The following is a 26,715-nucleotide window of genomic DNA, read 5'->3' as shown; positions in this document are numbered from 1 at the left end:
AGAGATGCTGTAGCATGGCAGATAGAGGTTAGAAGAGCTTAAGCATTTTGCACGTTATTAGGAATTCATGACCTGTCCACCAACAGCAAAATTGTGCGTTTATAGACTGCTGTCAACCAGTTTTCCTTCATTAATTTAAGGACAGAGTCCAAAGATTCAGGAGGTCCCTCCTAGTCCCATATCAGTACACTGTAAATTCAATATATAGTGCCATCATGGAATTCACTAACAAAATAAAACATGGATTGTGGCTTGCTTGTTTCAATGGTCCAGCTTAAATTAAAAATTTATTATTTGGAACAAGCCTTGGAAGAATAGTGATGTTTTATTATTTTAAAGTGAGATTTATGAAGAAAGGCTGCTGCTCTTGGTGCTTTTTATAGTCACACTGTATTTTAGAAGGCACTATATTATAACATTCCGTGTGGTGTAATTAATGTTGGCTGTGTTACATTTTGCCTCCAGAAAATGCTGATGTTCTGTACAAAGTCTTAATAGTAATAGCTTATCTTTCTACCACTGAAAAACAGTGACAAAAGTTATGTTTATACATATCGCACTTGAGCTACATCAGCATTAACACCACAAAGACAACCACATTTATGTACAAAAATAATATATTCTTGTGTTTAACTGCAAAACAAAATTCAGTTCCAGTAAAAAAACAGTAAGCATTAAAGTATCATTTTCTTTTTACACATGTATAGAAATCCAAAATGTCTGGAATCCAAAGTGCTTTTTTTAACATTAAATTTTAAGTGTAAATCAGTGCAACTCTCCCCTTCTTTCTGTTAAACTGGGATAAACGTCTGGGCTGACCTGGATGGTGACTGACATGGCTTATTATAACCCACGGACTTTCTGACTGCGACGGCAATGAGTAGAGATTTGTCCTGATTCAGTCTAACAGCAAACCTATTCCATTTTACACACTGCAGAACTTCTATTCAAATTGAAATATGATATGGTTCGTGTTCTACTCAAAAGAGGCTCAGGGAAAAATCCATTGAAAAACACAGAGAAAAAGGATTCAGTAAAAAGGACTACAGAGAGACATTGAAATGCAGAGTAAGATGAAAGGAAAACAAGTTCTATGGAAAGAAGAAATACACTGAGTACAGTCATAAAACCATAGACATGATTTTGCTACTTGGTCTCAGCAAGCGCTGATTTCCTGCATTATGCAAATGTCTCTATTAAAGCAACGTCAAAGTAAGGCAAGGAAATGAGATGCATCACTAATTTTATCTCCTTATAAAATAATAATTGACTATATAGCCACATATGCACATTTGTAGGAAAATGTATTAATTGAGCAGGGAACTATTTCAAGTGTATTTTCCTGAAGTAAGTTTATTTATTTATCATTACATATGGTGGGGGGGGGAAAAGTAGTTTGAATAGCATAGTTTGTGTGATTTTTCTAGTGGGTCCAATCTAAAAAAAAATTGAGGATTTAATCTTCATTCATAGCTTACAGTATTCGGAACATCATTTCTGGTATGTTTTCCTCTCTGCCTTCCTTCTTATGTCATTAGACATTTGTGAATAAATAGAAATTCCTACCATTTTTGTATAGTATAAATACTTTAATGCTACCTTGTACAAGCCAAAACTCAACAAAGCACAGAGCAATGACAAATAAGCCCCTTTATGCTGGCTGTAAAAATGTCCTTTTATTTAATATCAGTTTTATTAAGGATAGTTACTTTATAATACAAATTAATTTTCTGCCATAATGGTAAAACAATAATGTGCTTTCTTTTCCTATAAATGGTACTTCAGAATATTGTTCTTTCAAGAAAATATCTGGTTACACTTGTTACTTCTTACTTTTCAATGAATCATTGACTGCAGTGAGTGCCTGTTTATTTTCAATTACAGAATGCTGCACTGACCTTAGAAGTGAAATTCAATAATCTTGGAAATCTGCCTTGCATAAATCACAGGGACCTGATTCACTTTTTCCATTTTCCACTATTCTTTTGAGGCTTACTTAAACTCCTCCTTACAAGTATTCTATGAAAATGGAGCTAAGTTAGATCTTACCAGGAATAAATTTGTATTATGAAGAAAATATTCCAAGTTCAAATAACTGTGAAGCTGAAAGCCAGTAGTACTCAAATGCAGTATCATAATTGCTGCTGTACTGTTACTCTTGGATTAGTGTCTGTATGTTCTATGCCTTAAAAATTATGACAATGGAATAAGAAGGTTGCAAATTTAAGCTTTCCAAAGTTATTAAATCTATTGCACATATACACAAAGGTGAAGCTAAATTGCACCAGCATCTTTGACCTTGATCAGCATGCTGTGATTCTGCCACCTTAGTGATACCCTTTGAAGAATTATTCTGAAAAGTATATTTTATCAAATAAAACTAAACAAAAGCCAACACATAACCTTTAAAACAGAAGGAAGCCCAGAATTCCATCAGACCCTCAGATGGATTGTCACAGCAGTTGGGATCTCTGTAGCCCCCCAGTAGTCCTCTGGATAACCCCCTGGATGAACCTGCCCCCCCAGCAGCACAGAAAGCTCTGATGTCTGATGTGGAACAGCAGCAGAACAGGAACTGAGAGTCGAGCTGTGCCACTGGGCTGCAGGTCCTCACGGACACCAAGGAACCCTGAAACCCGAACAGAGCCAGATGTCACACTAGTTCTGTTCCTCTCTGGCCTCTTCTCTCCCATCCTTCGTGTCCTTCTCCTCTGTCCCTTTCCTCATTGCCCCCCTGTGCCTTCCCCATCAGACATACGAGTTGTCTACTCTGTTGGTGAAGCAGGTTTGAATCCCGATCCTTCCTTCTTCCTGCTTTCCCTCTGCCCTCTCTTCCTTACCCCTGCTCTCTTCTACAGCTCCTTTCCCCAGAGCTGCCACGTCCAGTCCTTCATCCAGAACAGATTCACACAGCTCCTCCTTCACCTCCCTGCACTAGCCTCTTTGCTCTTTTTTCTTTCTCCTTTACAGTGCCCTTACAAAGTGAGGGGAGCGCTGTCAGAGCAGGAGACAGTCTCCCTGCCCTGGTTCTGGTGTGACCGTGGCCTCTCAGACAGGTGATCTCCAAGAGCATCCTGCGCAGCCCGTGCACCCTCCGGCCGGCTGTGCCAGGTCCCTCCGGGGCTGCTGTGCTCTCACATGTGCTGTCTGTGCTGCAGGGAGAAGCTCTGAGGCCACGACTCACTTCAGGGGGAGTATTTGGATGACACGATAGCAAACTGGATGTACAAGAAAGTAGAATATCTTGAAGATGCCAAATTCAAGTGTATTTCCCTGGGGGTTGCAAAGGGCATACATTTCAAAACCCCTCTTCAAAGCATGGAGGCACTGCAGTTCATAAAAATTAAAAAAAAAAAAAAAAAACAGCTGGAAAAATTTACTTTACATGGCTAAAACAATGTGTTTTCTCCTAATCTTGTTATTGGAAACAGCTGAGTCCTTTTTGCTGACACTTTCCAAAAATTCAGTCCAGGGCAGACTCTCAGCATGGGAAATTTCAGTGTGAACTGTGCGAGTTTGGCAAAGTCATGAGCAACTGAAACAGACTCTTACAAAAGCAAGCAGTGAAAGGCACTGGCTAGAGGCATTACTGTCAGCAACTGCAGCACTTTCAATGCTTTAAGGGACAAATTTCGGTTCTAAATTTAAGCCCTGAAGAACAGGAAGAAGGTGACAAATATTTAAACAAACCATTTTGGCACTGGGTGTAAAAAAACCTGCATTTTTCAATCCAAGAAAGATACCGTATCTCTAAACTAAACCCTGACATGTTTAGATAGAGTCTATTAGAGAAACTGGAATTGGAACTCATTAGCATCTACTCTAATACTTTGACCTTCTGCAAATCACTGTCATTATTACTAGTGCTGCATATTGATACTCTGCTTGGCACAGCACATGCAAGATAGATGGTCTCTGACAGAGCAACTGAAAACAGGGGTTTGGCTAAAAGCTATCTGGTTTAATCATCCTTATTTTCTTCCTTTTCCCTTTTATCAGTTATCTAAAAATGTTAGCATTTAATCACATACAAGCATCTTCCCCTTCCCTTTCCAGCCACAAATAATAATAGCCCAATCCACTGAAGTTTTTCCATGACTTTGAGAACTGGACTGGATCCAAGATGAAATTGTTTGGCAAGGAGCAGAAGACCTTGTAGGGAACAGGGGTAGCGGCGAAGGGTCAAAACAGGAGTCCTAATAGCAATGAAAATTGGCATGGCCAGTTTTTCATATCTAATGATATTTCACAACGGAACTTTTTCAATGACGTTTCCTTAGTAGCATGGAGCTAAGAGAACCACTGCAACAAAGCAGAAACAGAAATGTTAATAGTGTTTGTATTACAGTAGTACTCAGATCTTAACTGAGATCAGATGTACATACCACGTTCAGTAACAGAAAACATGCAGCACTGATATTACTCTTTAATATTCTGTGCCTGCACTATCCCTTACTTTCTCTGCCTTTTCTTTTTATTTATTTTATTCCTTTTCATGAACTTGAAATGCTTCATGTGATCCAAGTGTGATAACCAGCTGTTCCATCTATATGTGTTCAATGCAGTGGGTCGGTCTAAGTAACTTCTGTAGTTCACCAAGACTATGTAAGGATTTCTAGAATATCTATCCTAAGTAGGAACTAATCCAAAAATACATAAAATAAACACTTACAAACTGCCAATCACTATGGCTACAACTATCAGTCCTAATTCCTTATACTTCCATTGCTCATTAATAACAAACCCTCTGCTCATGGGAATGGCTGAAGACCAGCTGTGCTGCACAACAGCTCCTGAAAGCCCCCAGATCCTCCGCGTACCGCGATGGGAGCAAACACGGCCCTAGGGACACCCCAACACAGTCCCCAGCCCTGCCGTGCAGGAGGGAGGCTGTGGGTAAAGCCGTCTGAAAATCCTGCTCGGTGGCCAGTTTGGGTGGACGCCTCTTGGGCTCTGACCATCTTGGCCCTGGTTCAGTGCAAAACTTGGGTTTTCATTGAGAGCTATCCCATACAGGCTTAAAACCTTCTTTTTGTACAGCAATTAACGTAGTACGTTAACAAGCTGAGATATGGCAGGGGACCAAAAGACTAATGCATGCCATACGTTTGATTGTTTTTGCCAAACATTTCCAACCTCTCAAAATCATGATTACAATCAAAAACGAGGCGATTTCCTGCACAACCAGTCCCCCACCTTGAGCTCATATTTAATACTTCCTTTGTTTTAACCACTCTGAACATCCCTGCCAGCTCTGGAACTTTTTTTTTTTGGACTTGTTTTCCAGCACAATCAAAACCTGATGGTTCTATTCAGCATATAGAGAGCAAAATAGGCAACTATATTTCATTCCTCAGGAGCTGTTTGGTATTGCTTTTTGGTTAAGAACCCTCCAATAAAACATTAACATAAAAAAACAGAGGCAGAGACACTAGATAAACAATAATGATGTATCACAGACTATTCTGGAAGGAGGATATTTTAAATGCCACCTTCTTTTTGGCTAATCACTGAATTCTCAGATCAGTATCAGCTGATAAACAGATAAACATAGGAACTGGTAGAAATGTCACTTAACATTTGGTAGAAGCATCCCACTTCCCAAATTTGAAAAAATAAATGCTTTCCCAGTGGCAGAAAAATATCAAAGTGCAAAACAGTGACAAAAGCCTAAACAACACTTGACATATTCTAATCCTACTGACACACAACTATTCTCAGGAGACAAGTAGTGCCAAATCGTACATTGTCATCAACATCTTCCACTTCTAATTACACGTAAATAGATGCACTTTGGAGCTGCCTCAGAACTTAATTTTTAACTACCAGAATTAGTGTAAAATTAACAGGAAACTATTTACAGTATGGCTCCAATATAGCACTGCTACAATGTAAAGAAATCATTTAATGGGTGTCTACGTAATATAATCATATAAATATTTACCAATCTGTATATACACCTTAGAGATCATCAACATGCAGAAGGTGAAGAATAAGCTTTTCCTCAAGAGATATTCTTCTTTAGTTTCTCTTGGGGACATATTTTAGGAATGTATATTACTTACCCTGAGCTTTAGAAGAATACTAATTATTCTCTAATTAAAGTGACTTCAAATCTAGTATGTAGCATCGTATCTTGGAAATGCTTTTCCAGGATTATTTTATTTCCTTGCACAGAAAATATCTTAGTATAAATGAAAATCAAATCATTACTATTTTAATACAGTCATTCTGTTATTGCCTCTTCAATCGAGTTTGTCAAAATAAGTAATGCCACAGTTACAAGCACAGATTCTAAGATCCTGAGCCAGCCATGCACGGCCTTTAAGTGACATTCATCGTGTTTCACCAGATTCACCCAATTAGCAGAATTATCATACAATTCACAGAAATATTTCAGTACATTTGGCAGATGGAGATCTCAATCAGGATCAGATTCTGCATGAAGTCTGTGCAGAGTGGAGCAATGGGGAAGGAGAACAAGAAAGGGACACGGAGAAGCCCAGTGCTTGAAGTCTGGTTGACTTTCTGTAGGACGCCTCCTGCCAACTTGGGGGCAGAAGAAAGACACAAGTACCAATATGGGATCAAGCTCAAAATAAACAGATTCTTTCTCAAAGCCAGTTCCCTTAAAGCAGCACAAAAATGACACTGTGCTCTTCAACCAGTTCCCGGTTGTCAAGGTACTGGACCACATCAGGCATACAAATCTCGGATTAATTTGGTTATTTCTAATATTAACAAAGAAACAAAGGGTATTTTCATGGTATTTGGCCTTTGACTTCAAAGAGAATTTAGCAGAATTCCTTGTGTTTAGATTATAACTGTAACATGACTGCAGGAATCACAAAACCTGTGGTTGTTTTCATTTGACTTAATCTGCTAAAGGTGATACAGAAGATTTTGTTAGGAACTGGTGTTGTACAAGGAGCAGAATAAATTAAGGGCATAATTCCCTTAGCCTAAAACGCTGTCATAACTTTGTAATTGTGCTAATTCTTAAAATTATAATTTTGAATCAAATTATCATAGTGAGTCAAAAAAAAAGCTTTAAACGCTAATGTGACTGAATTCACTCTGTGCTTAGGGAAAAGTGGTGTGTGTTTTTTGTGTTTGTAAAGCAGCGGTATTTCCACACCAGAGACACCAGGAATTAAGCAGCATTTTAAGGGCACCTGGAAGCAAATATAGAAATAATACTGCTTTCGTCTCATCAAAAGAAAATTGAAATAGAATAAACAGGCCAATGCATACAAGACTACTGTCACGGACACTCCAGGTGTTAGTTTTGTACAGATCATGTGCCTGTCCTGTGGGCATGTGCAACCTCATGCACTGCTGGTCTTCTGTGTACTTGTGTTTCAGACCTGTTTGGAGATCTCCGGCATGACTACAGCAAAAATGCAAAGTCTTAGCCCTAAGTCAGTAAATATCAGTAAGGTGAGACCTGACTGAAGGTGTTGGTATAAATATGCAGAGACCTGCAAGCGGTAACTTGTACTGCTAACACCGCAGTGTGTAGGAGACTGGAAAAGGGAAAAATTTGATGATAAATCCATAATACAATAAACTGTTTTCTTTTCTGTACAGTATGTGCATGATCACTCCCGCTACCGGCAGGATCACTACAGTGTCACTGCATTTCAGTGGGTTCAGCATCAGCCCTGTTAACAGCATTGAGCACAAGATATGATGGAGGAAAAAGTAGGTTAAGGAATATGCTGTATTTTAAAATAGCGCATCAATCAGATCAAGCTGAAAACTGTCTTGTTTGTCTAAAACTATTGTTTTGAAGAATGAGAATGCAATGTAATGACAGTAACAACTCTTGGCCTGCAAATAACATGGTGTATCTTTGATAATAATGCATAAAGTAAAAAAATGTTGCAATTGACTTTCTTGAAATATCTGCTTTCCCTTGAGTCCCACTGAAATAATGGCAAATTCATCAGATGGTCAAAAATGGACCCAAACATAAGAAGTTCCTTCTTGAATGAAAAAGTGGCCTGAGGTAGGCATTTTTATCCACTGTGTATAAATGAGGGAAAGGAGATATGTTGCTAAAGGAACATCGCTATCTTAAAAATATGACTGTTCCTGCCCTAAGGTTATCCTACCCATGTTTGAATGATTAGAATTAGATTTTCCTGTTTTTACCCTTTTTTTTCCTGTAGCTGTAGGGCAAAGGGAAGCAGAGAAAATGTCTGCATGAATAGCATTGCCAGATGTTCTAGTAAACAAGTGGAAAAATACTTACTTTTTAAAGTGTATTCCCTAAGCTATTACTTACAGCAATTGTAGGCAATACTTAGTCAGAAAGGCATTTAATACGTTTCCTCCTAAACACCTCCCCCACTTCAGTACACTTACAGAGGACGGATGCTTAAGGTGGGAACAGTCCCAGGGCGGTTGGCGAGGCCACCCTGTCCCTCTTGGCTGCAAATAGGGGCATTTGCTGATCTGGGAACTGCTGACTGAGCCCTTTGCTGCACTGGTGTTCATGTGTTCCCATGCCCACACCAGGCCTGATTTAAACACGCGATTATAGCTGCAGAGTAGCAGGGCAGACCACCCGTCACCTCCTGCTACAGCAGCTCTGGAATCTGACTCCTGAGCTTCACCTTGCGCAGTCACAGCCCCCACCGCTTTTGTCCCAGCGTGTGGCACAAACGGGCCGGGCAGCGGTGGATGGGGGCGCTCGGGCAGTCCCTTACTCAACGCCCACACAAGGACAGACAGTACCTTTCTTTTCCCCTGTAAACGGTACAAAGTCTTCTCTGTCCTTGTGCTCAAGTGCTTGCTTCTCCAAGTACGACAGCAGGCGTTCTCTGTCGAAAGGGCCCGTGGCAGGTTTAGTGGTCTGGTCCTTTTGCCGAAATCCCGCTGGAAGCAAGGCATTCTGTGGAAGAGAGGGAGGCGTGTAAAGGAGATAAGGCCATTTCGTATAGTTTTCCAAATTTCATTTCACTGTTGTTTTTTAAGTGAAACCATTCTTTGCATGTTACTTCATACAATGGTCTTTGGTGAGAGCAATAACACATGTTACCTAAATGTAATCACTACAACCAGTATATCTTCCATACTTCTTGAGCGTACTGCCTATTAATATTTTTATTAACCACATTTATAATCGCAGCACCAAAGAACTGAACAAGATCAGAGCCCTTTGTGTTACACATATTATAACTACAGAGTCCAGGTAAATAGACCAGGATAAGTTTTCTACATATTCTCTTCATTTACTCTGTTTCCACCTCATTTTTCTCTCTCTCTTTTCATTTTTTCAAATATTCCTTTCATTCTAATGCAGATGTCTCTTGAGCTTCAGAAATGAATGGCACACGCAGAAAGTAATTGGTGAATTACGTGGACTTCAGCTATTTAGAGTATGTAGGAAGCAGCGGATGAAGCCCTAGCTTAAAGATGTAGCTGTGTGAGCATGTGATTGTAGCTCCATCCCATAATAGAGGAAGATGCATAAGGCTCCCACATTTCAATCCAGGAAATTCCAGAAAGGATTACAGGTACATGGACTTTGCAGTACATGTGCAGTAAAGCCAACATGCTGAAATGCCCCAGGGTACGGCAGAAACGCTTCATCCTTGGCCAGAACACGTGCAGTAAATCTGATCCGTGGCCAATATCCATGAACCCTGAGCACATCCAGTGAACTCAAGTCACTAGACAGTTTATCTGTGCATGCACAAACATGCCCAGAGTGCTACAAATGTACTGCATGTATATAGCCTGGCTACAAATGCACCGTTGCCTGCTTTGTGGTTTTTGTGGGTTTTTTTGTTTGTTTGTTTGGTTTTTTTTTTAATGTTCTGTATCTCTATCTGAGACACCAGATACATGAAAATACCAGAAAATGCACTGTAGAAGTGGTAGAGTGGTAGTAGTGAGGGAAGAGGCCGCATGCAGGGAGAGGACAGTAAAGCCCACCCTTAATTTGCAGATAAATTTGTGCTATAAAACTAGAAGCTTTAATTTATTGTGATTTTTCAAATTCATGTTGTCTCCAGAGTGAATGGATTTTATCTGCCAGTTTACCTGCCAGTTTTCAAACTCCTACATCAGGCTGGAAGCTTTTGGGGTAGGTGCAGTCAGAATTTCCAGCACTCTTGTGACTATGAACTCATTATTGTAGGACCGAGTGGTTCCCAGGCCAGAGCTCTTTAAATTCTTTCTGAGAGTGTCTTCAAATATCCAAATTATCCTTGCTCTCTAGAAAATGACAGTTGTGTAACTGAATCTTATTTTTCTTAATCATGCCTAAATATATTCTCTTCAGCTAAAAATATCTGTGCTGAATGACAGAGTCAACAGATTTCAGAAGTTCAAAAGATCTGATCTTCACAGATAGACTTTTTGTTTGTTTGTTTACTTATTGGTGTGCTCAGAATTAGCAGTCATAAAAAGCTTCTCATTGCGCTGCAGTGTACAAACATGATTAAAGATTTAAATTGCAGATAAGCTCGTGTTTAATAGACATGGGACAGAGAAAGGGCACACTTGTAAAAAAAGCAAGTAGCACATCACAGCAGGAATAAAACCAAAATGTCCCTAGCTGAGCTGCTCCTCCTTTAGGGATACACTGCCACTACTGCAGCGGAATACAAATATCAAATGCTGCAGTAAGTGGCATTTATAACAGGCAGCTTTTGAACTATGATGCCCTGGTCCCCATTACCAACCTCAGGATCAAGGTCATCAAGAACATTCTCTAGCTGTTTCAGCTCATCCTCTGAGAGTTTACTGAGTATTTCATCTTCGTTGATATTCTTATATTTCTCCAACTCTTTTCGGAAGGGCAGAGACATGGTTCCTGCTGCACTGCGCGACTGACGCTGCTCCTCAAGATTTCCACCATCCAGGAGCACCGAGCTTCTTGCACCTTCACTCACTGTCAACGATAAGGCATTATAAGTTATCTCTATTTAGTTGATATAGTTCTAAAAAGCCCACATGCTGAGAGTCACATTTGCAGCGAGATGTCTTGGTTCAGGGGATGCAGGAAGTGCTGGGGCTGCCGGTGCAGTGGTAGCCAAGGACTAGCAAGGAAGGGTACGGGACACTTGGGAGCCTCATGGGTGCAGCGGCAAAGAGAAGCTTTGAGACATAGATAAGAAAAAACATTGGGAACCTGACCCTTTCTACAGAGATAAATCTGTTTTATTTAATTGCTTAGAAACAGCAGCATCTGCGTGTTCTTTTGGCTAAAGGCAGAGGAAAGTGGTAGAATCACAGAAAACAGTCCAACACTGACAAACAAGAAACAAAACGTTATGCCTTGAGGTATTCTCTTATCCCAGCTCTGCTGATGGCTGAAAGTTTACCCACGTCATCTTGGCTGGCTTTTTGGTACATTTTGGTTACCTAAGCAGCTTTAGAGCATGCTGGTTAGTAGTCTTATTTCAAAATGTTTGTCTACGAACAACAGCACTTATCATCAAAATAATCCTTGCAGTGGGCATGTGCTACTTGTAGCTCAAAAGACCACCTGTGAATTAGTCTGCTGCATGGAGCACCTGCAGGCATTTAAAACATGGCCATGAAAAAATATCGACTTAGTATTTAATAAACTTCAAGTTTTAAAACTTGAACATGGTTCCTTGTTAGATGATCCAGACTGATCACTAACAAGAAAGTGCCATTTGCATGGCCACACTGGTCATTGTCATATCATTCGTCATATGACGAAGGACTCTCTGTCTTTGCTCACTCTTTTTTTCCTGTCCGGAACCAATTCTAGAGCCAGAATCTGCCTGTAAATGGATGGAGTGAAAGAGAATTAATCTACGATCAGAAACAGCATTAGCTGGGGCCTTTAATTGTGCTCCAGGCCCTCCCAAGGATGTCCAGTTTCCAATGCCAGCACCAGAGCTCTCTGAATTACACAGCTACTTGTGCAGTGTTACAGCCAAGTTTTTGCATTCACAGATTTCAAAGTTATGGTTGATACGGAAACCAGCCAACTGGCACCTACATCTGCCTTATGTATCAACCCACACCCTGGTTTCCTTTGTCCAGGTCCTTAGTTGCCATAAGATAACAAAATCCACACGCATTCTGTGGCTCTTCATGTGAGCTGGAAGCCTGATCTTTATTTTTCTTTTATTCAAAATCCAAAAGAAAATGTTGCATTTACTTAGTTTCTCTATTCGAATACTAAATATTAAAACATCTATCATTTTTCTATTTATCAAAATCAGCAACCTTATCGAAAGGGAGGGGGGCAGTAGAATTACCAATTTGAAAAATGTGGAATTCTATGAATAATGCAAGGCATGATAAGCCTTGATTCAAAATCATTAAATAACCTATTCCAACAAAAAGCCTTATTTCCCCTAAACACTCTTATTTTTTCCATATTACTGATCTATTTGTTGTCCCTGTTTTCATAGCATGACATCATTGTCAAGCCATTCCAATTGTCATGATAGAATTCAACTGTTCTCTAAATTGCAAGTTTCTTTTAGAGAGTTAGCCTCTGGTTCACAAAGTTACAGCAGCTGTGAAAAAATCTTATATTATCAAAATTCTATCATATGCAATGAGTGTGAGAGATATTCTGGCAAAAAGAAAGTCCAAAGAGGTATTTTTGTGTGCGTTTGCTGCTTAAGGAGAACACTAGTTCTACATACATTTAATTGATGCAATCTGTTACCAAAACTACTTGTTAAATAATAAAAGCATTTTATTTAAAAGCGATAATGGTATTTGTTTAAACTGTAAAAACAAATTCAGCTACAGTACAACATGTCTGTACTAAGCCATCAGGCGCCTTCTCTAAGTTTCTATGGATAAACTCCTTAAAATGTAACATTTCAGCTAGCAGTCATTAACTGGGCTGAAAAATTTCTTTGAGGGGATTAGAGCTTTTTAAGACTCTATTTAATGATTTAAATGGTTATTTGATTAGAGTTTAATCGCATCCCTGAAAAAGACAGAAAAGTAATCTCAAGGTTAGGTTAATTAAATATTGTTGGAAAAGTAACAAGTGAGAGCACCAAACAGTTTCCCTGGCTGGGGTTCAGCGCTTGGGTTGTGCAGGATGCCTGGTACCACTACTGCTCCCTCAGCTGTACGGCTCTGCACGGCTCCCATCAGGGAACACGGCTAAGAATTGTTTTACTGACACCAGCAAAATCACGTATGGAACAGCTTATGTGAAAGGTTTGCAAAGTTCAGTCTGGGTGCTAACAGGTAGTTACTGCAGAGTATGATTTGTGTGTGTTCTGACTTCTTCGTGAATTACCTAAGTGCTCAGCCACAAAGGGGTGATGTGCCAGGGGACACTTTTCAGCAGGTGACAGTTTTCAACATTGTAACTGTTTCCTTTTAATTATTAGGAAGAAAAGCTATTTGACCATGTGCAGCAGGCATATCCAAAGAAAAATATAAACCCAAATATTAGAGATGTATCAGTCCAACTTCTCTCATGGCATGAAGCACTATGTTGGATAACCCTTGTTAGATTGGCAGTACATGGAAGAGCTTGAAATCATGCTTTTCTTACATGCATATATTTGCAACAGGAATTCCCTTGATATTTTCCCTTTCACAACTGAATCCTGCTCTTCTGTGAGTGAACAAAAGCAGAAGACACCGCTTAGGGAATTTCTTTGTCCACAATCCCTGCAAGTAGTAAAGCTTTTCTGGAGCTTGCACCCTGCTAGTGAAAGCTCCACTGAAACGCCCATCGTTCACATTCCAGCTTTATGTTCTCTGTTGACCTTTCACCACAATCACATTATCAGCAACCAAGGGAATGAGATAAATCTAACAATTCATCATCATTCAGTCTGGGAAGGAAATGCTGAAGTCTTGAGTTCACATACTCTGGAAATTGCTGTCTAATGTGATGATTACAATCTCCACCTTCCTAATTGGATTTCATACAGTTAGTTTTGTGTATGTAAACAGGGCCATATGCTGTCTGTGCAGCTTCTTATTGCAGTTTAACTTTTCTGAGTGTGCACGTAACATTTACTTTTTACAGAGTATATCTGCTGGATTTTCTTTGTAATGTTTGCTGTATGAAAACTTTAATCAGTTAAAAAATCAATCCTAACTAACCATCAGCTCCTAGCTACTCTTATTTTGCGTGTACGAAAGCAGACCAGGTGTCACACAGTAGAAAGGAGCTGTTCAAGCTAATTGCAGAGGCTCCTTGCTGTTGAATGTTACACTGTGTTAGGGACACTGAGGGAAGCAGAATGAGGGACCAGGGGTAAGACTGTGGAGTTTCCCTTCAAACTTACTGGGAAGAGTGAGAAAAGAGAGCAAGGAGTGGAGGAGCACAAATCCCATTTGTTTTTTTCAGTGTAGTTTCAACACAGAGCATCGCAGTTTACCGTGGGCTCACACACTCGCTGTGACACAGCACAGCGCAGTTACAGTAGGTGCCCAACAGATGACATCTGGGCTGATTCAGGACAGCGTGCTGAGCATGTGCTACTTTTAAATCTTTGTGGGGCACAAATGTTTTGCACTGAGCTTCACAGACTCTATTGCTGTATTTTTATCTTTGATTCCCCTCTAAAGAAATAAATACATACTTCTGTTTTATTTGGGGTGGCTTTTTCACCCGTGCCTGTTAACTTCAGGATTCAAAATATGTTTTCAAAGACAAAAAGGGTGTCACTAGTCAGCCTGCATCAAATCATTACTGCTCTATGTAGTCAGCACCTGCTGTGATACAACTCCTCTATACTTTGCTTGTGTTCCATTAGTACTTTTTGGTTATAATCCTTATCAGCTACTGAAAGGTTTTCTAGAGCAGTGAGGCTGTAGTTTCTGCTGATACCATAACCCTGTCGTAATTTTCTGCTGATGACACAGATATTTCTTTCTGAGACGGAATCAGTCCTCTGCTGAACTAATGTTAGATGTCAGAGAGATCCCACCCGTGTTTGCCTGGATCCCTCCAGAAGTGTTAGTGTTGGAAGAACCTGAATTATAGGACCTTCTGTGGACCAGCAGCTACAAAGGCATATCAGGTCACTCATGCTTCTAACACACAGGCTGTGCACCTAGAAAACCATCATGTCTCTGGGGTCCTGTAGAGATGAGAATACTGTGATACAGATGATGTGAATTTCTAGCTTTTGATAGTGTGTACAATCTAAAAATGAAGCTGCATGGCAATGTGAATTTATGATGTAAAAAGCAATGTGCTGAATGGGAAATAATCCAAGAGAGTTCTTTGCATTTTTATAGGAAAGAAGAAAAAAACAAACTTTTTTTATAATGAGATTTAAGAAATAGTTCTCACTTTTCCAAATCATGGCAACCAATGGAAATTGTGCTATCTCCGTATCCACGGAAGTGGATATTTGTGTTTTGAAAAATATTTGTGAAACTCATCTGTAAATGTGGAAAAATTCTTCCCTTTCTTGAAATAGTCCAAAGTAGCTGAACATGACAGTAAGAAACAGGTGGAATAAATCCCAAGTTAAATTGATACTGGACCAAATAAATAGGATTGGGGCCATTATGATTAAGAGCAGTGTTTGTGCAACACAAGCAGATGCTCAGGAGAAGGAGGGTGATTGTCCCGCACCATCCAGGCAATGGAGTGCTCCCACCAACACACTTAATCCAATGCCACACAAGGGACCTCTCTGCTGTCCACAGACTGCTACGAAAAATAAGGCTGGGCCATTGAAAGTTAAAACTTAATAAATAAATAAATGTTCCCCTATTTGACATATAAATAAGGGGTTTTTAAAAATTTTTATACTTAAAAATCAAGACCAATATGTACTTTCTAGCCATGAACATATGGGAGACGTATACTCAGAGATCATGGGTTTTGGTACAAAATTTCTACTTGGTTTTGAACTAGGAGGTTCTACAAAGGATTCATTAGAGCCAGCACAGCACAGGAGTATGATAGGAACATACAGTGGAGCATTATGAAACTGATGGTTTGGGTGTATGATGAAAAAGGTATTAGCTACAGGTCCTGATGTAGATAGAGACAGTAGACACATTAAAGAAACTCACATAGGTAGAAAATGGAAGAGACATCTGTAGAAAAGGATTTGGTGTTCTAGAATTCTCCAATTTTTCTGCCTGTTTCCCAAAAAAAAACTTCTGAAGAAGTCACAACATAAGGAGCACTGAACTGCTCCAGTTTAGTCATCTTTTCTAACTGTTTCCATCCAGGACACAGCGTGATCACTTGGTGGATCAAAGCACATTCCCTGCGTAAGAGTTTGTAGGGCTGGGTCCCTGGAGAGGGTGTCTCTGGGGCTGACGGGGAGCAGACTCAGCTGCACATGGCACTGAGCTCAGGACTGGCTCTGGGCGAGCAGTGACACAGCCAAACCTCTTCTATTCCCAGCCCAGTTTGCCATCTTTTGTTGTACTGTAGCAAAGAATCCTTCAAAATCCCTGTATATTTAAAATGCTGTTTTTCTCCAGGGCTAATGTAGGGTTATTCCATGTTTTGTTCCTAGTGACTGGTTTAGTCTCATATAGAAGCTGGTAAATAATTAACAGTTATGTTGTCCTAATATTAGATTAGGCCTGAACCTTTAGGATGATCATTCAGTGATCAGAAACTCAACTTCATAATTGGATGAGCCTTTCTGAACCTCGTTAATGCTTATGCTACTCTGTAGTTCATGTTACAGTTGGCTTTTTTACCGAGGAACTGACAACTATGCAAATAAAGTGTGAAACATCAATTCACTTTAATGGGAGTTCAATCATGCCCTTTATAAGAAAATAACCATCACATATATTGTAAAATTATCCATATGAATGTACTGTTATTTATAGAAGATATAAAGAGATGTACTTCCTTTGATTCCAACAACATGAAAGGTTTTTAACTGGCGATTAAAGAAAGATGAAACATTAATGCTTCTCCCACTGATGCAGAATAAAGTTATATAATAACTAATTTCTGATTGTTTCTAAAATAACATTAATGGTATTATTTACGACTATTCAAAACATGAAAGCAAGTCCTGGGAAAGAAGTAGATTACAGTGCCTGATGAATTTATAACCTGTTTCTGGGTATCATCATATTTTTAGATCATAACCACTAGATTTGTTTCCATACAAAAAATATGACTAATTATACAGCGATCATATGATGATTTAAGCCAGTCTTAAAAAAGCAACCTTTAAATCACCCAGTTCCTACCTAAAGAAGAGGATGACAGAACAAACCTAAGCGTTACAGATATTAGTGGAATTGTGTATGGTGCTCTGACACTCCAGGGATGCCTCAAGTATAGGAAACGGAAAAGACCAGAGAGACCTGTCCATCTGTCATGTGTCCTGCCGGGAGAGGCTCCCCCTTGCTTTTAGAGGAGTTTAGTTATAAAATAATGAAGCAACCATCTTCTGTTTCTGCTCATTGCAACTGGTGGCTTTGTGTAACTCGAAGGTGGGTTTCTTCCATCTTTAGAACTTAAGTGGTTATTTGAAAATCCATGCAAGGTTAATTAGCTTTTCTCAAATAAAACCATGACATAGATACTGTCTGAAACTGAGGGTGGTGTTGCTAGGCTGAAAATCCTGGAGAGCACAGTGTTTTTATACAGATAAAATGGACTATGAAATGGCAACTCCACCCACAATTTGTCATCTGTAAGCTTCAGCTCTGACATGAGCAGAAGCACCCTGAGCTGAGCTGTTCCAGTGATAGTTGACGGACAGTCCCTCGGATAAGACTTAACATCACAATTGACTATCAGTAATGATGCTGGTCAGTGTTCTAAGTGATAGTGTTAAGTGCCCGATTGGTGGCAACTGGAAGAAAACAGCCTCATTATTTTCTGTGGGGTGCCAATGATATTTTAACCCCTTTCAGTAACTACTAGCATGTGTAGGTTTGACTCTGCAGTAGATAGGTGCTGATTTACCTTGGAATCAGAGGTTGTACCTCCCCAGTGAGCATCTCCCCAGGCCATACATGCTCCCAGTCTAGTGACGCAGCAGCCCATTGCTATGTGGTCCCTGGATGAACATGAACGAATTGGTTCCTATATCATGCACATTACAGTAATAGCTGTGACATTTACAAAACAGTGTCTTCATCCAGTTCAGTCTCCTAGATTTTGTGTTGTGCAAAGAATTGTAGTTCTTGCGATCAGCACACCTACCACGACTGCAAAGCAAAGCCTGCATTGGTGTATGAATTATCTGTGGCTTTGTAAAAAGGTATCCTCAGGAAGCCAAAGGTTCTGGTATCCTCATTGATCAATCACATTTATGTGGAACCAACTGTTGTGGTGCCTTAAACACCATCAGCCACCTGAGAGCCCTTCCACTTCACTGTCCTGCCAGGGGAAAGAAACGCCTTGTTCAAGGTCAAATGGAAAGTCTGTGGCAAGACAAGGAACTGAACCGTCTTCCAAGCATCAAACACTGGACAGCTTTTCCTTTGGCTATGGGTCCATGGACAGTCTCATTCATTTAAGAGGACCTTTTAAACGAACAATGTACAACAAGTGAAAACACAGCAGAGAGACAACCAAAGGCTGGGTTAACAGCTTATACTACTCATTGCAGAACTATGACCCTTAATAATTATCGCTGTTAGATAAGTTATTAAAAAACTCTTTTTGCTTCTTTCCTAAGCTGTTTTTTTCTTCTTACAATGTACAGAGACATCATAACTACCTATTTTTTCTGCATTTTAGCTGTAAACCCAAGCCAGAAACCATCTGTGAACATCCTGATAGCTGAAACAATAAATAGGAGAAAGAATTGTACCTGGAAATAGACTTTTTATTTTTACAACAAAATAGATCAGACCAGCCCTGGAAAAGACAACACTAGGGTTTGTTTTTCACACATTGGAAACATCAATAGGAAAAAAGGACACTGGGTGATATTAACAAAAGCATCATTCTACCCGCACTGGTAACAGATAGCAAATGGTGTGTCTGCTACCTTTTTTGTCACTGCTGTTCTCAGATTTCCCTATTTTAGAATGGCAGCTGGAGCTCCAGACCCAGCTGTTCCTTGCAATACTCCTTATAGAGAAGGACTTCAAAAACAAGTTTACAGATTTCTGTGGCACCAAATAATGATGACCAGACTCTACTGTTAGACAGAAGCCACTGCTATGCTTGTGTGTTACGGTCAGTAAACAGAACGTATGTGTTCACCCTGGTATTACCCTCCCATGGGCAAGTACACATGGCTACAGGATACTGGTACCTGGCACCTCTCAGTGCAAAACCCTGCACGGACACCACGGCCTCAGGCTAAAGGACACTCAGTCACAGGAAGACATCAAACTAGGAGATTCAATAACGTAGGAATGCTACAAAAACAATCCCTAGAGCAGACTAATAACAACAGAAATGCATAGACATTGTTTGCCAGAAGTTGTAAAATAGTGGAAATAATAATAATTTGGGGAAGTAAGAAAAGTTATGCAATGAGAGAGCAAAGTGCATCATTTTGAACAAAATTGTTTATATTATCAAGATGAGAGAAGCTACTGACTAAGTTCACATAAATCCAACCAAGCTAGATGAACGGGAGAAAAGATACATATGGAATTTAGGTTGGCAAAGTCACTAAAATCACTCACATAACCTTCTTCATCTTTTACATAGTGGTAAGAATTTAAAAACATAAATATTCTGAAAGCCAGTTAAGAGCTGCACAGTATACAGCACCACAGCAAAGGCATACAGTCTATCAGATAGCAAATGGGTGCAGAATAATGTGGAAAAGATTGTAGTATCATTAGTGAGACACTTCTGTACATCCCTCCGTTTGAGTTAGTTTTTCTAATAATTGTATCCTTGCAAGGCATTAGAAGATGTGATGCCTGCAGCACTAGGCCAGTTGGTCCCAGGTGTTTCTTTCCCATTACGTGTTCCTGTCTCCAGAAGCGGAGGGCAGAACAGAGGAAGCTCAAGGACAATTTCTGAGAATAATCAGTTAAAGAAAAGCCTTCATATGAGAAGAAATTAAAGGCTGCACCTGTTTACTACAAATACACCACTCAAATAACTGACTGAAGACTTCCCCTCCACTAAATGTTTTCAAAAGCATAGATCTATACAATGTATCATTCATTGTATAAAAATATTATCATTTCTTCCAATTATTTATAAATTGTTATTTTATATAGATACATTTCTGAATTTGTTTCATCACTAATGATGTTACAATGTGTTTCTCTCAAGTTTATGTTTCTCCTAAGCTCAGGGTGGTCATGCGAATCTAACCAGTTTTCACTTATTTTTCATTGTCATACTCCTCAGATTTCTCTACATGTTTCTCATTGATCAACCGTGGATTTTTACTCTTGCAAAAAAAAAACTCCCTCAAAGCTTCCATCAAAGCAAAACCCCTTGAATTAGCAGAGGCCCACTCTGACAATTTCGTAATCAGAAGAGGACAAATCAGCACGTGTGATATCTAATGCCAGCATGCAGGTTTTGGGGGTACATTTTGCTGATCAAGAGCTTGGAAATGTTACTAAATGTTACTAAATCCGCACCCGGTTCTGAAGCTGTCACTGCTGCATTTATTCTGCCCTGCTCGCCAGCAGCGGAGCGCAGCCGGCCTCCATCAGCCCTGCTGTATTCCCGGCATACAGCGGCATGAGATCTCTGAGAGACAGCTCATCTTCATTTACAAAAATACCTGCTTTCCATATTTTATTAAACCGCTTCACCTATTTTTTGTCATTTAACGGCCGACATAAAGGATGCCGGCGCACGGAAGAAATGCGCACGCACTCCCCGTGAAGCGCGCTACCACAACCAAGCCGGCAGGCAGGGAGCGGCACTCCGCGCACCGCGGGAGCCTCGGGCATCGCGGGGCCGCCCGGCCGAGCCCGCCGGTGCCCAGCCGCCGAGGGCGATTTCCAGCCGCTTTCTGCCCGGCGCCGGGCGGCGGTCGCAGCCAGCCGAGGCCCCACGCCCCGCGCCGGGGATGCTCCGCCACCCTCCGCCGCGCCTCCCGCCCGCTCCGCACCGCGATGCGCGGAGCCCCGCGGAGCCGCCGCCCGCCCCGGGCCCGCGGGCCGTGCCCCAGCCGCTCGCCCGGCCCCAGCCCCGGCCCCGGCCCGCCGCCTTACCCCGCCGTGGGGCCGGCCCTCGCCGCCTGCGCGCCCCTCCGCGCCCGAGCCCGGCGCCGCCCCGCGGCTGCGCGCCCCTCCGCGCCCCGAGCCCAGCGCCGGCGGCGGCAGGTGGGTGCCCGGCGCGGCGGCTGCGCACCGCGGCCCCTGCCCTGCCGGGCACGCTGGGACTCGTAGTCCGGCAGCCGCCGCGGGGTCCGCGGGCACCGGCAGCAGCAGCAGCACGGCCAGCCCCAGGCAGCCCCCTGCGCACCCACAGGCAGCACCAGCCCCACCAGCACCGGCCCCACCAGCAGCATCCCTGCCGCCCTCATCATGTCACCCCCATGGCCCCCCTGTCGTCCTTCACCCTGTTCTGTTTCTTTCTACCTCAAGCCTGCAGGTGAAGTCCCACCTAACCCACATCCAGACAGGTTTATCCCACCTCGACTTCGACTTGGCATGAGGTAGCCTCAGCCTTACCCCTTCCCTGCGCAGCCCCTGTCTATGGAAAGCATGAAAGCAGACTGTGCTGAGGCTTGGCTGCTGGGCTAACTGCAGTCATCGCCCCTGCCCTGTGCGCATCTCTGAGCAGGTGAGCATGCACTCACCGCATGTGGGTGCATGGCCTCGGCAGATCTGTTGCACATTTCTGGGTGCACATGTAGGCAGCTGGCCCTGCAGTGCACGGTTTGCTCCTCTCACGTACCCTCTGCAAACTGGCCTGCAGCCGACCCAGCCAAACAGGTCCCACAGGAGCAGTGGCTGCTGGCCCTCACTCTGCACCAAGATGTGTTGCTCCAGGGAGCCAGTTCTGGAGCGGAGGGTGCTGGCCCCTGCCCAAAGAGCCTGCCTGGGCTGCAGCCAGGGCACAGGACACAGGCTGGAGGAGAAGGACTCTGTAATAACCAGTCCTCTGTCTCCATAAGGATTCAGAGTGATCTCTGGGGGTCTCACCTGGAGGCCCTAAGGACAGGAGCATCTCTGGGTTCCCCTCTCCATTCAAGAAGGACAAGTCACTACTCTGACACTTCCTAAAAGCTTGGTGGATCTGTTCAAGGAGACCTCTGGCTGTATCATAGTGCAGTGAGGTTATGGTCTTACAGTGGGCTCGAAACCTCTCAGAAGAACGTGTTGATCTTAACAGAGGATATAGGAGAAGATCATTTTGATGCTTTTCCTCTCTTCTTTTAATGAATTTTGACAATTTAATTTGTATTTGTGCTTTTATTCTAAAGTTAACTGTTATTCGAGGTTGAATATAATATGTAATGAATCCGAATGTACTGCCTGTAAACAAGTATGTCCATAATTTAATTGATCATGTTGCCTTCATTAGATAGTATGTTTTAGCTGAACTGAGACCCTTGGTTCTGAGCACTAATTGATGAGTCACTGGCAGCAGAAAAGCTATTCCTGTGATTAAAATATATTTAAGTTTCATGACATGTTGGCAGGGAAACAAGACATTACCTTGTTAAGAAGCAGACGCTGCAACAGAGATTAATTTTACAATTAAAAAACAAAAAAAAGTGCAACTAGGTAGTGCAATGTCTTCGGCTTCACTCCATTCCCTGCCAAACACTTCAGGCATCTATAGCAGGACTTACAGCAGAAAATTCAGACTAATTTCAGGGACTGAAGGGTTAATTTGGGCATTTTGCTGCTGCTATTCAGGAAAACATCTGTATCCACAATAATGTGCAGAATGCACAAGATTCTGCAAAACTGCAACTATCTAATTGGAGCCTCCTTGCCTCAAATGTCTTATGAAACGTGATATTCATCCATAAGTTTGCAAAGCTTTTGCCAAACATCCAAAATGTTATCAGATCAACAGAAAAGGAGAAGGAACACATCTGTTTATTCCACAATCTTCCACTCTCTCTGCCTTTAAGCATTCAGAGAAAACAGGGTTCGCATCCATGGTTTTGTTTGTTTGGTACCAGGAGTGTCAGGGAAGCTGAACTGAAGTGCATTGAAATCAGCTGCTCAGCAACTTGGTAGGTCAGGCTGAAGATGAATCTGTTGGTTTGGTGATGGGGTTGAAGCTCCACTGCACACAGGGCTGATTCAGACATGAGACAGAGAAACGTGGATTTAACTCTTAACATTGATTAAATTGTCTTTTGGTGTTTAATCTTGGTCTGTAGGATCAGGGGTTGAATGAGTTACTCAAATTATAATTATACAAATACTGGGAAAGGGAAATGTACAATATCAACAAAGAGCGAAAGTTAACATTGGGTTGTTTGTTTTTTTGATAAACTTCTTTTTTGATAAACTTCTGCAAGTTTTTCACTCAGATTTTCCTGTCACACCTTAAAATATATTTGCTAAGTTGAAACTCTGTCTCAATTGATATGAATGGTAAGAACCCCTCCCATGCTGACTTTTCCATTTGCAGTTGCCCTGTATTTGCTGACGAACTCACTTCATACTAGTTTCTGCTAGAAATGTAACAATCTAGGACCTCTGCAGGGAGCACAGAGTTTGGCTGGAGTCATGGTTCTTCTCTTCTTTGGCCGTGGTTTCATGTTTCTTTCTTCCTTTTACCTCATGCATAGAATTTGCAATCAAAAAATCCGAAACACAATCAGTCTTTGTATAAGAAAAGATACAGGTCACCTGTATTCATGAGACATACAGACAAAAATATACTTGATAAATATATTAAATGAAGGTGTACACAAGAGCATACCCACATGTATACAAATGGCAGTCTCCTTAAATCACAGAATACAAAGTAAACCTTATCAGACTTCAATCTATTGTACAGTGTGTTCTAAATAATTTTTCATTTTTCCTAAACTGCAGAATTGAAAGACAAAAGTACACAATGCGATTCACAAATCTAGAATGTATCGCTTGCATGGAATATGCCTGCTGTGACACATTTACATCAAATGACTGTGACTGCCTGGCCTGACTGCATCTCCTGTGTATGGGACTTCACAGACAACAGCCTGAAAGCACATCTAAAAGTGCAGGGTAAGGCTCCAAACCAGTTCTGTCCTTTTCCTCTGGTAGGAATCTTGCATAACATTTTGTCCATCTGGGCTTTTTATTTATTTATGGTTTAAGTCGACTTGTTGAAAGAAGTACAGTGGTGGAGTTAACACCCTAAGGATACAATATACATGGGGAAAACTACTCTAGAAAAAATTTTGCTGCCCTCTGAGGGTCACTTTCAATAGTGAGCAGTCCTATGGATCCCCAAGCGAAGCATTTCCTGGCTCTGCCTTTCCTTTGAACAGGGCAGGTTTGGTTCGGAGCTGCTGCATGGTGAGCACACTGGAGGTTTGACGTGTTTCCAGCACTGCCTGAACTGAGCTCACTGCCAGCAGACTGCACCAGTACAGCTTCACCTGGGGCACCCAAAGGCAAGGCTTTTTTTCACTGAGCTATTTGTAGCCAAAATGTGGTCAGTTGCTTTAAAATGTTTGTTATATATTTAAATAAAAAAGCAGAGGGACTGCTGTGATTTTTTAATCTGTTTTCTTTATAACACAGCTTGTAAGACTTTGCTTAATTAATTCCTGCTTGAGCTGGAGCTTGTCTTTTAGACAAACATCTGGTCTTGATTACTGTGTTGTGCATGTTTTGATCTCTTCCCTTAAAGACCAGCTGTTGATCGAATTCAGTGACCTGTATATAAAACCCCTTGATTCTATGCCTGATCAGCAAATCTTGGATCTAGAGATCAAATTTGACTCTAATTCACATGTAAAATTACTGAGTTGTGGTGACACTTGCTGAAATGTTTTTGGTATTTAGTCAGCCCCAGTTTGTAAAAACCTGGAGGTTCAGGTCTTAAAATTCTGGCCAGCAGCATTTCAAGTGGCCAAACCCCAACTGTATTTAGGCTGGAATTTTTTAATTGCATTGGTTTGACAGAAAATAGGATTTTCTTGGACTGTTTTATATGGCGGAGTACAGTAATACATTAAGGAACACTAACTTCAAGTCATCTGTTGTTTCACCCAGACTTGATTTCTGTGAAACCCTCCTATATCCACAGTACTCTGAGTCCTGAAGAAACGCATTCAGATTTGGACATTGCACTTGCTGCGTCAGTAACAGTAATACTGAATACCTCATCTGTACCGATTAATTTGCAGCAGTACAGGCAACACAACTTCTGCTCCATCCACTGAGATATGGTGGCTCCTCCACGCCCCCATATCTGCTGTCTGTGCTGGCATGAGAAGGAGGAGGCTTTGGAGGCACAGGGCAGCTCTCTGCCTCCTTTGACCTGACCTGATTTAAGTGGTTTGCTCCTCAGAAGGGAGCAGGACCTAACGGGTACTGTCCTCTCTTTACTGGGTCTGCTAATGGTGAAGATCTTCCTGCTCCACCTCTTTCTCCATGAAGGGATCTGCAGGATGGGTTGTTCAGTGTTGGATTTCCTTCTTTCCCTAAAGAGCTTGAGGCCCAAGGTCAGATAAAGACCCTCTGTAGCTGACCAGTATGCACTGGGGATGTTTCTCTTAGCACATGTTTCTTTTATACAGCCAGTTCACAGCGAATTTGATCATTTTGTATATGTCTAAACTGTCTTAATGGTGCAGTCAAGAAACAAACCCCTGTGCAGCGTGTCCCAGGTGCTGGGCAGAGAGCGCATTAGACAGTGTGTGGGCTCCTGCAGACAGGGCTTAGGATGCTGAGAGTCTGACAGTCGGTGCTTGAGCTTTTCTCCAGATGCCTCAGCAGGCTGGCCCCAGGCTGGCCGGAGGGCAGCCATCTGCGAGAAGAGGGGAAAATTCCAAAACACATGTAGGTAGCTACCCCTGTGGCCTCCTACCACAGGCGGTGTAAGCCAGCCCACTCACGGGAATGTGCTCGTTTAACCCTTCATGTCCGAACACAAAATTCTCAAAGCATTAGTGTCTCAAGAGAACCAGGACTGAACCACTTCCTTCTTTGCTGCCACTGGAAGGAACATGATTTCCTTACTCATAATTTGCTTCAGTCTGAGTTTGGCCACTCTCATTAAAGACTTATATAAGATAGAGGGTCCAAGCATCACTTTTTATCATCATCTAGTTTACTGACTGTATCCTTCCTGTCTATATCCTGTATGAATTCCCCAGCCAGGAAGATATTTGTGTCTCAGGCCATATATATGGAAACAACGTTTTCCATTTGTACCATATCAGCATTGTAGAAAGTAAATATATTATGATTTAATCAGTTTAGGATTATGTCTGAGGCTTTGGATGTCCCTTTCCTGCCATGTGCAGCTCAGCTCAGTGAATCACAGTGAGGATGCTTCATGCTGTATCGCTCTTGCTTTGCACGTGCATCATTTCAGCACTAGTGGAAGTTCCTCTGCTGTCCAGGTCTTCTATGTCCCTTGAGGTTTTGTATTTGCAACACTTCCCTCACCCATCTATGATTGCCTTAAATTATATCGCAGCCTTTGAAAAAGAAATCCCTCTACTAATCCTTCTGAGAACATTACATTTGCCCTCTGATACACACATTGGTCTGTCAGCTTGGAAAACACCAGCCTTCTAATGACTGGAGGATTATGAATCTATCGCTGAGCATTTGCAGAAGTGCTCTTGTGGTTGTAAAAATGTCTCTTCATTTGCCCCCAGGCTCGGTGCCAGGAGGGCTCAGCGTGGCCTTGTGGGTCTCTTGCCTCCAGCACCAAAC

The 26,715-nt window shown here is 41.6% G+C and overlaps 1 protein-coding gene across 1 annotated transcript in view; it reads right to left on the bottom strand.

Moving 5' to 3' along the window:
• Positions 1 to 21,161, bottom strand: part of LOC135992375 (tropomodulin-2) — a 32,745-nt gene extending 11,584 nt beyond the window's left edge. The window contains exons 1-3 of the mRNA XM_065641482.1: positions 21,076 to 21,161; positions 10,698 to 10,906; positions 8,743 to 8,899 (exon numbers count right to left, since the gene is read on the bottom strand). Of these exons, the coding sequence (XP_065497554.1) occupies positions 8,743 to 8,899; positions 10,698 to 10,823 (283 nt within the window). The 5' untranslated portion in view covers positions 10,824 to 10,906; positions 21,076 to 21,161. The remainder of the gene's footprint in view (positions 1 to 8,742; positions 8,900 to 10,697; positions 10,907 to 21,075) is intronic.
• Positions 21,162 to 26,715: the final 5,554 nt, after the last annotated feature.

This window comes from Caloenas nicobarica, chromosome 10, assembly GCF_036013445.1.
Source record: "Caloenas nicobarica isolate bCalNic1 chromosome 10, bCalNic1.hap1, whole genome shotgun sequence".
Taxonomy (NCBI): Eukaryota; Metazoa; Chordata; class Aves; order Columbiformes; family Columbidae; genus Caloenas; species Caloenas nicobarica.
This window is presented reverse-complemented; position numbering and strand designations above follow the sequence as displayed.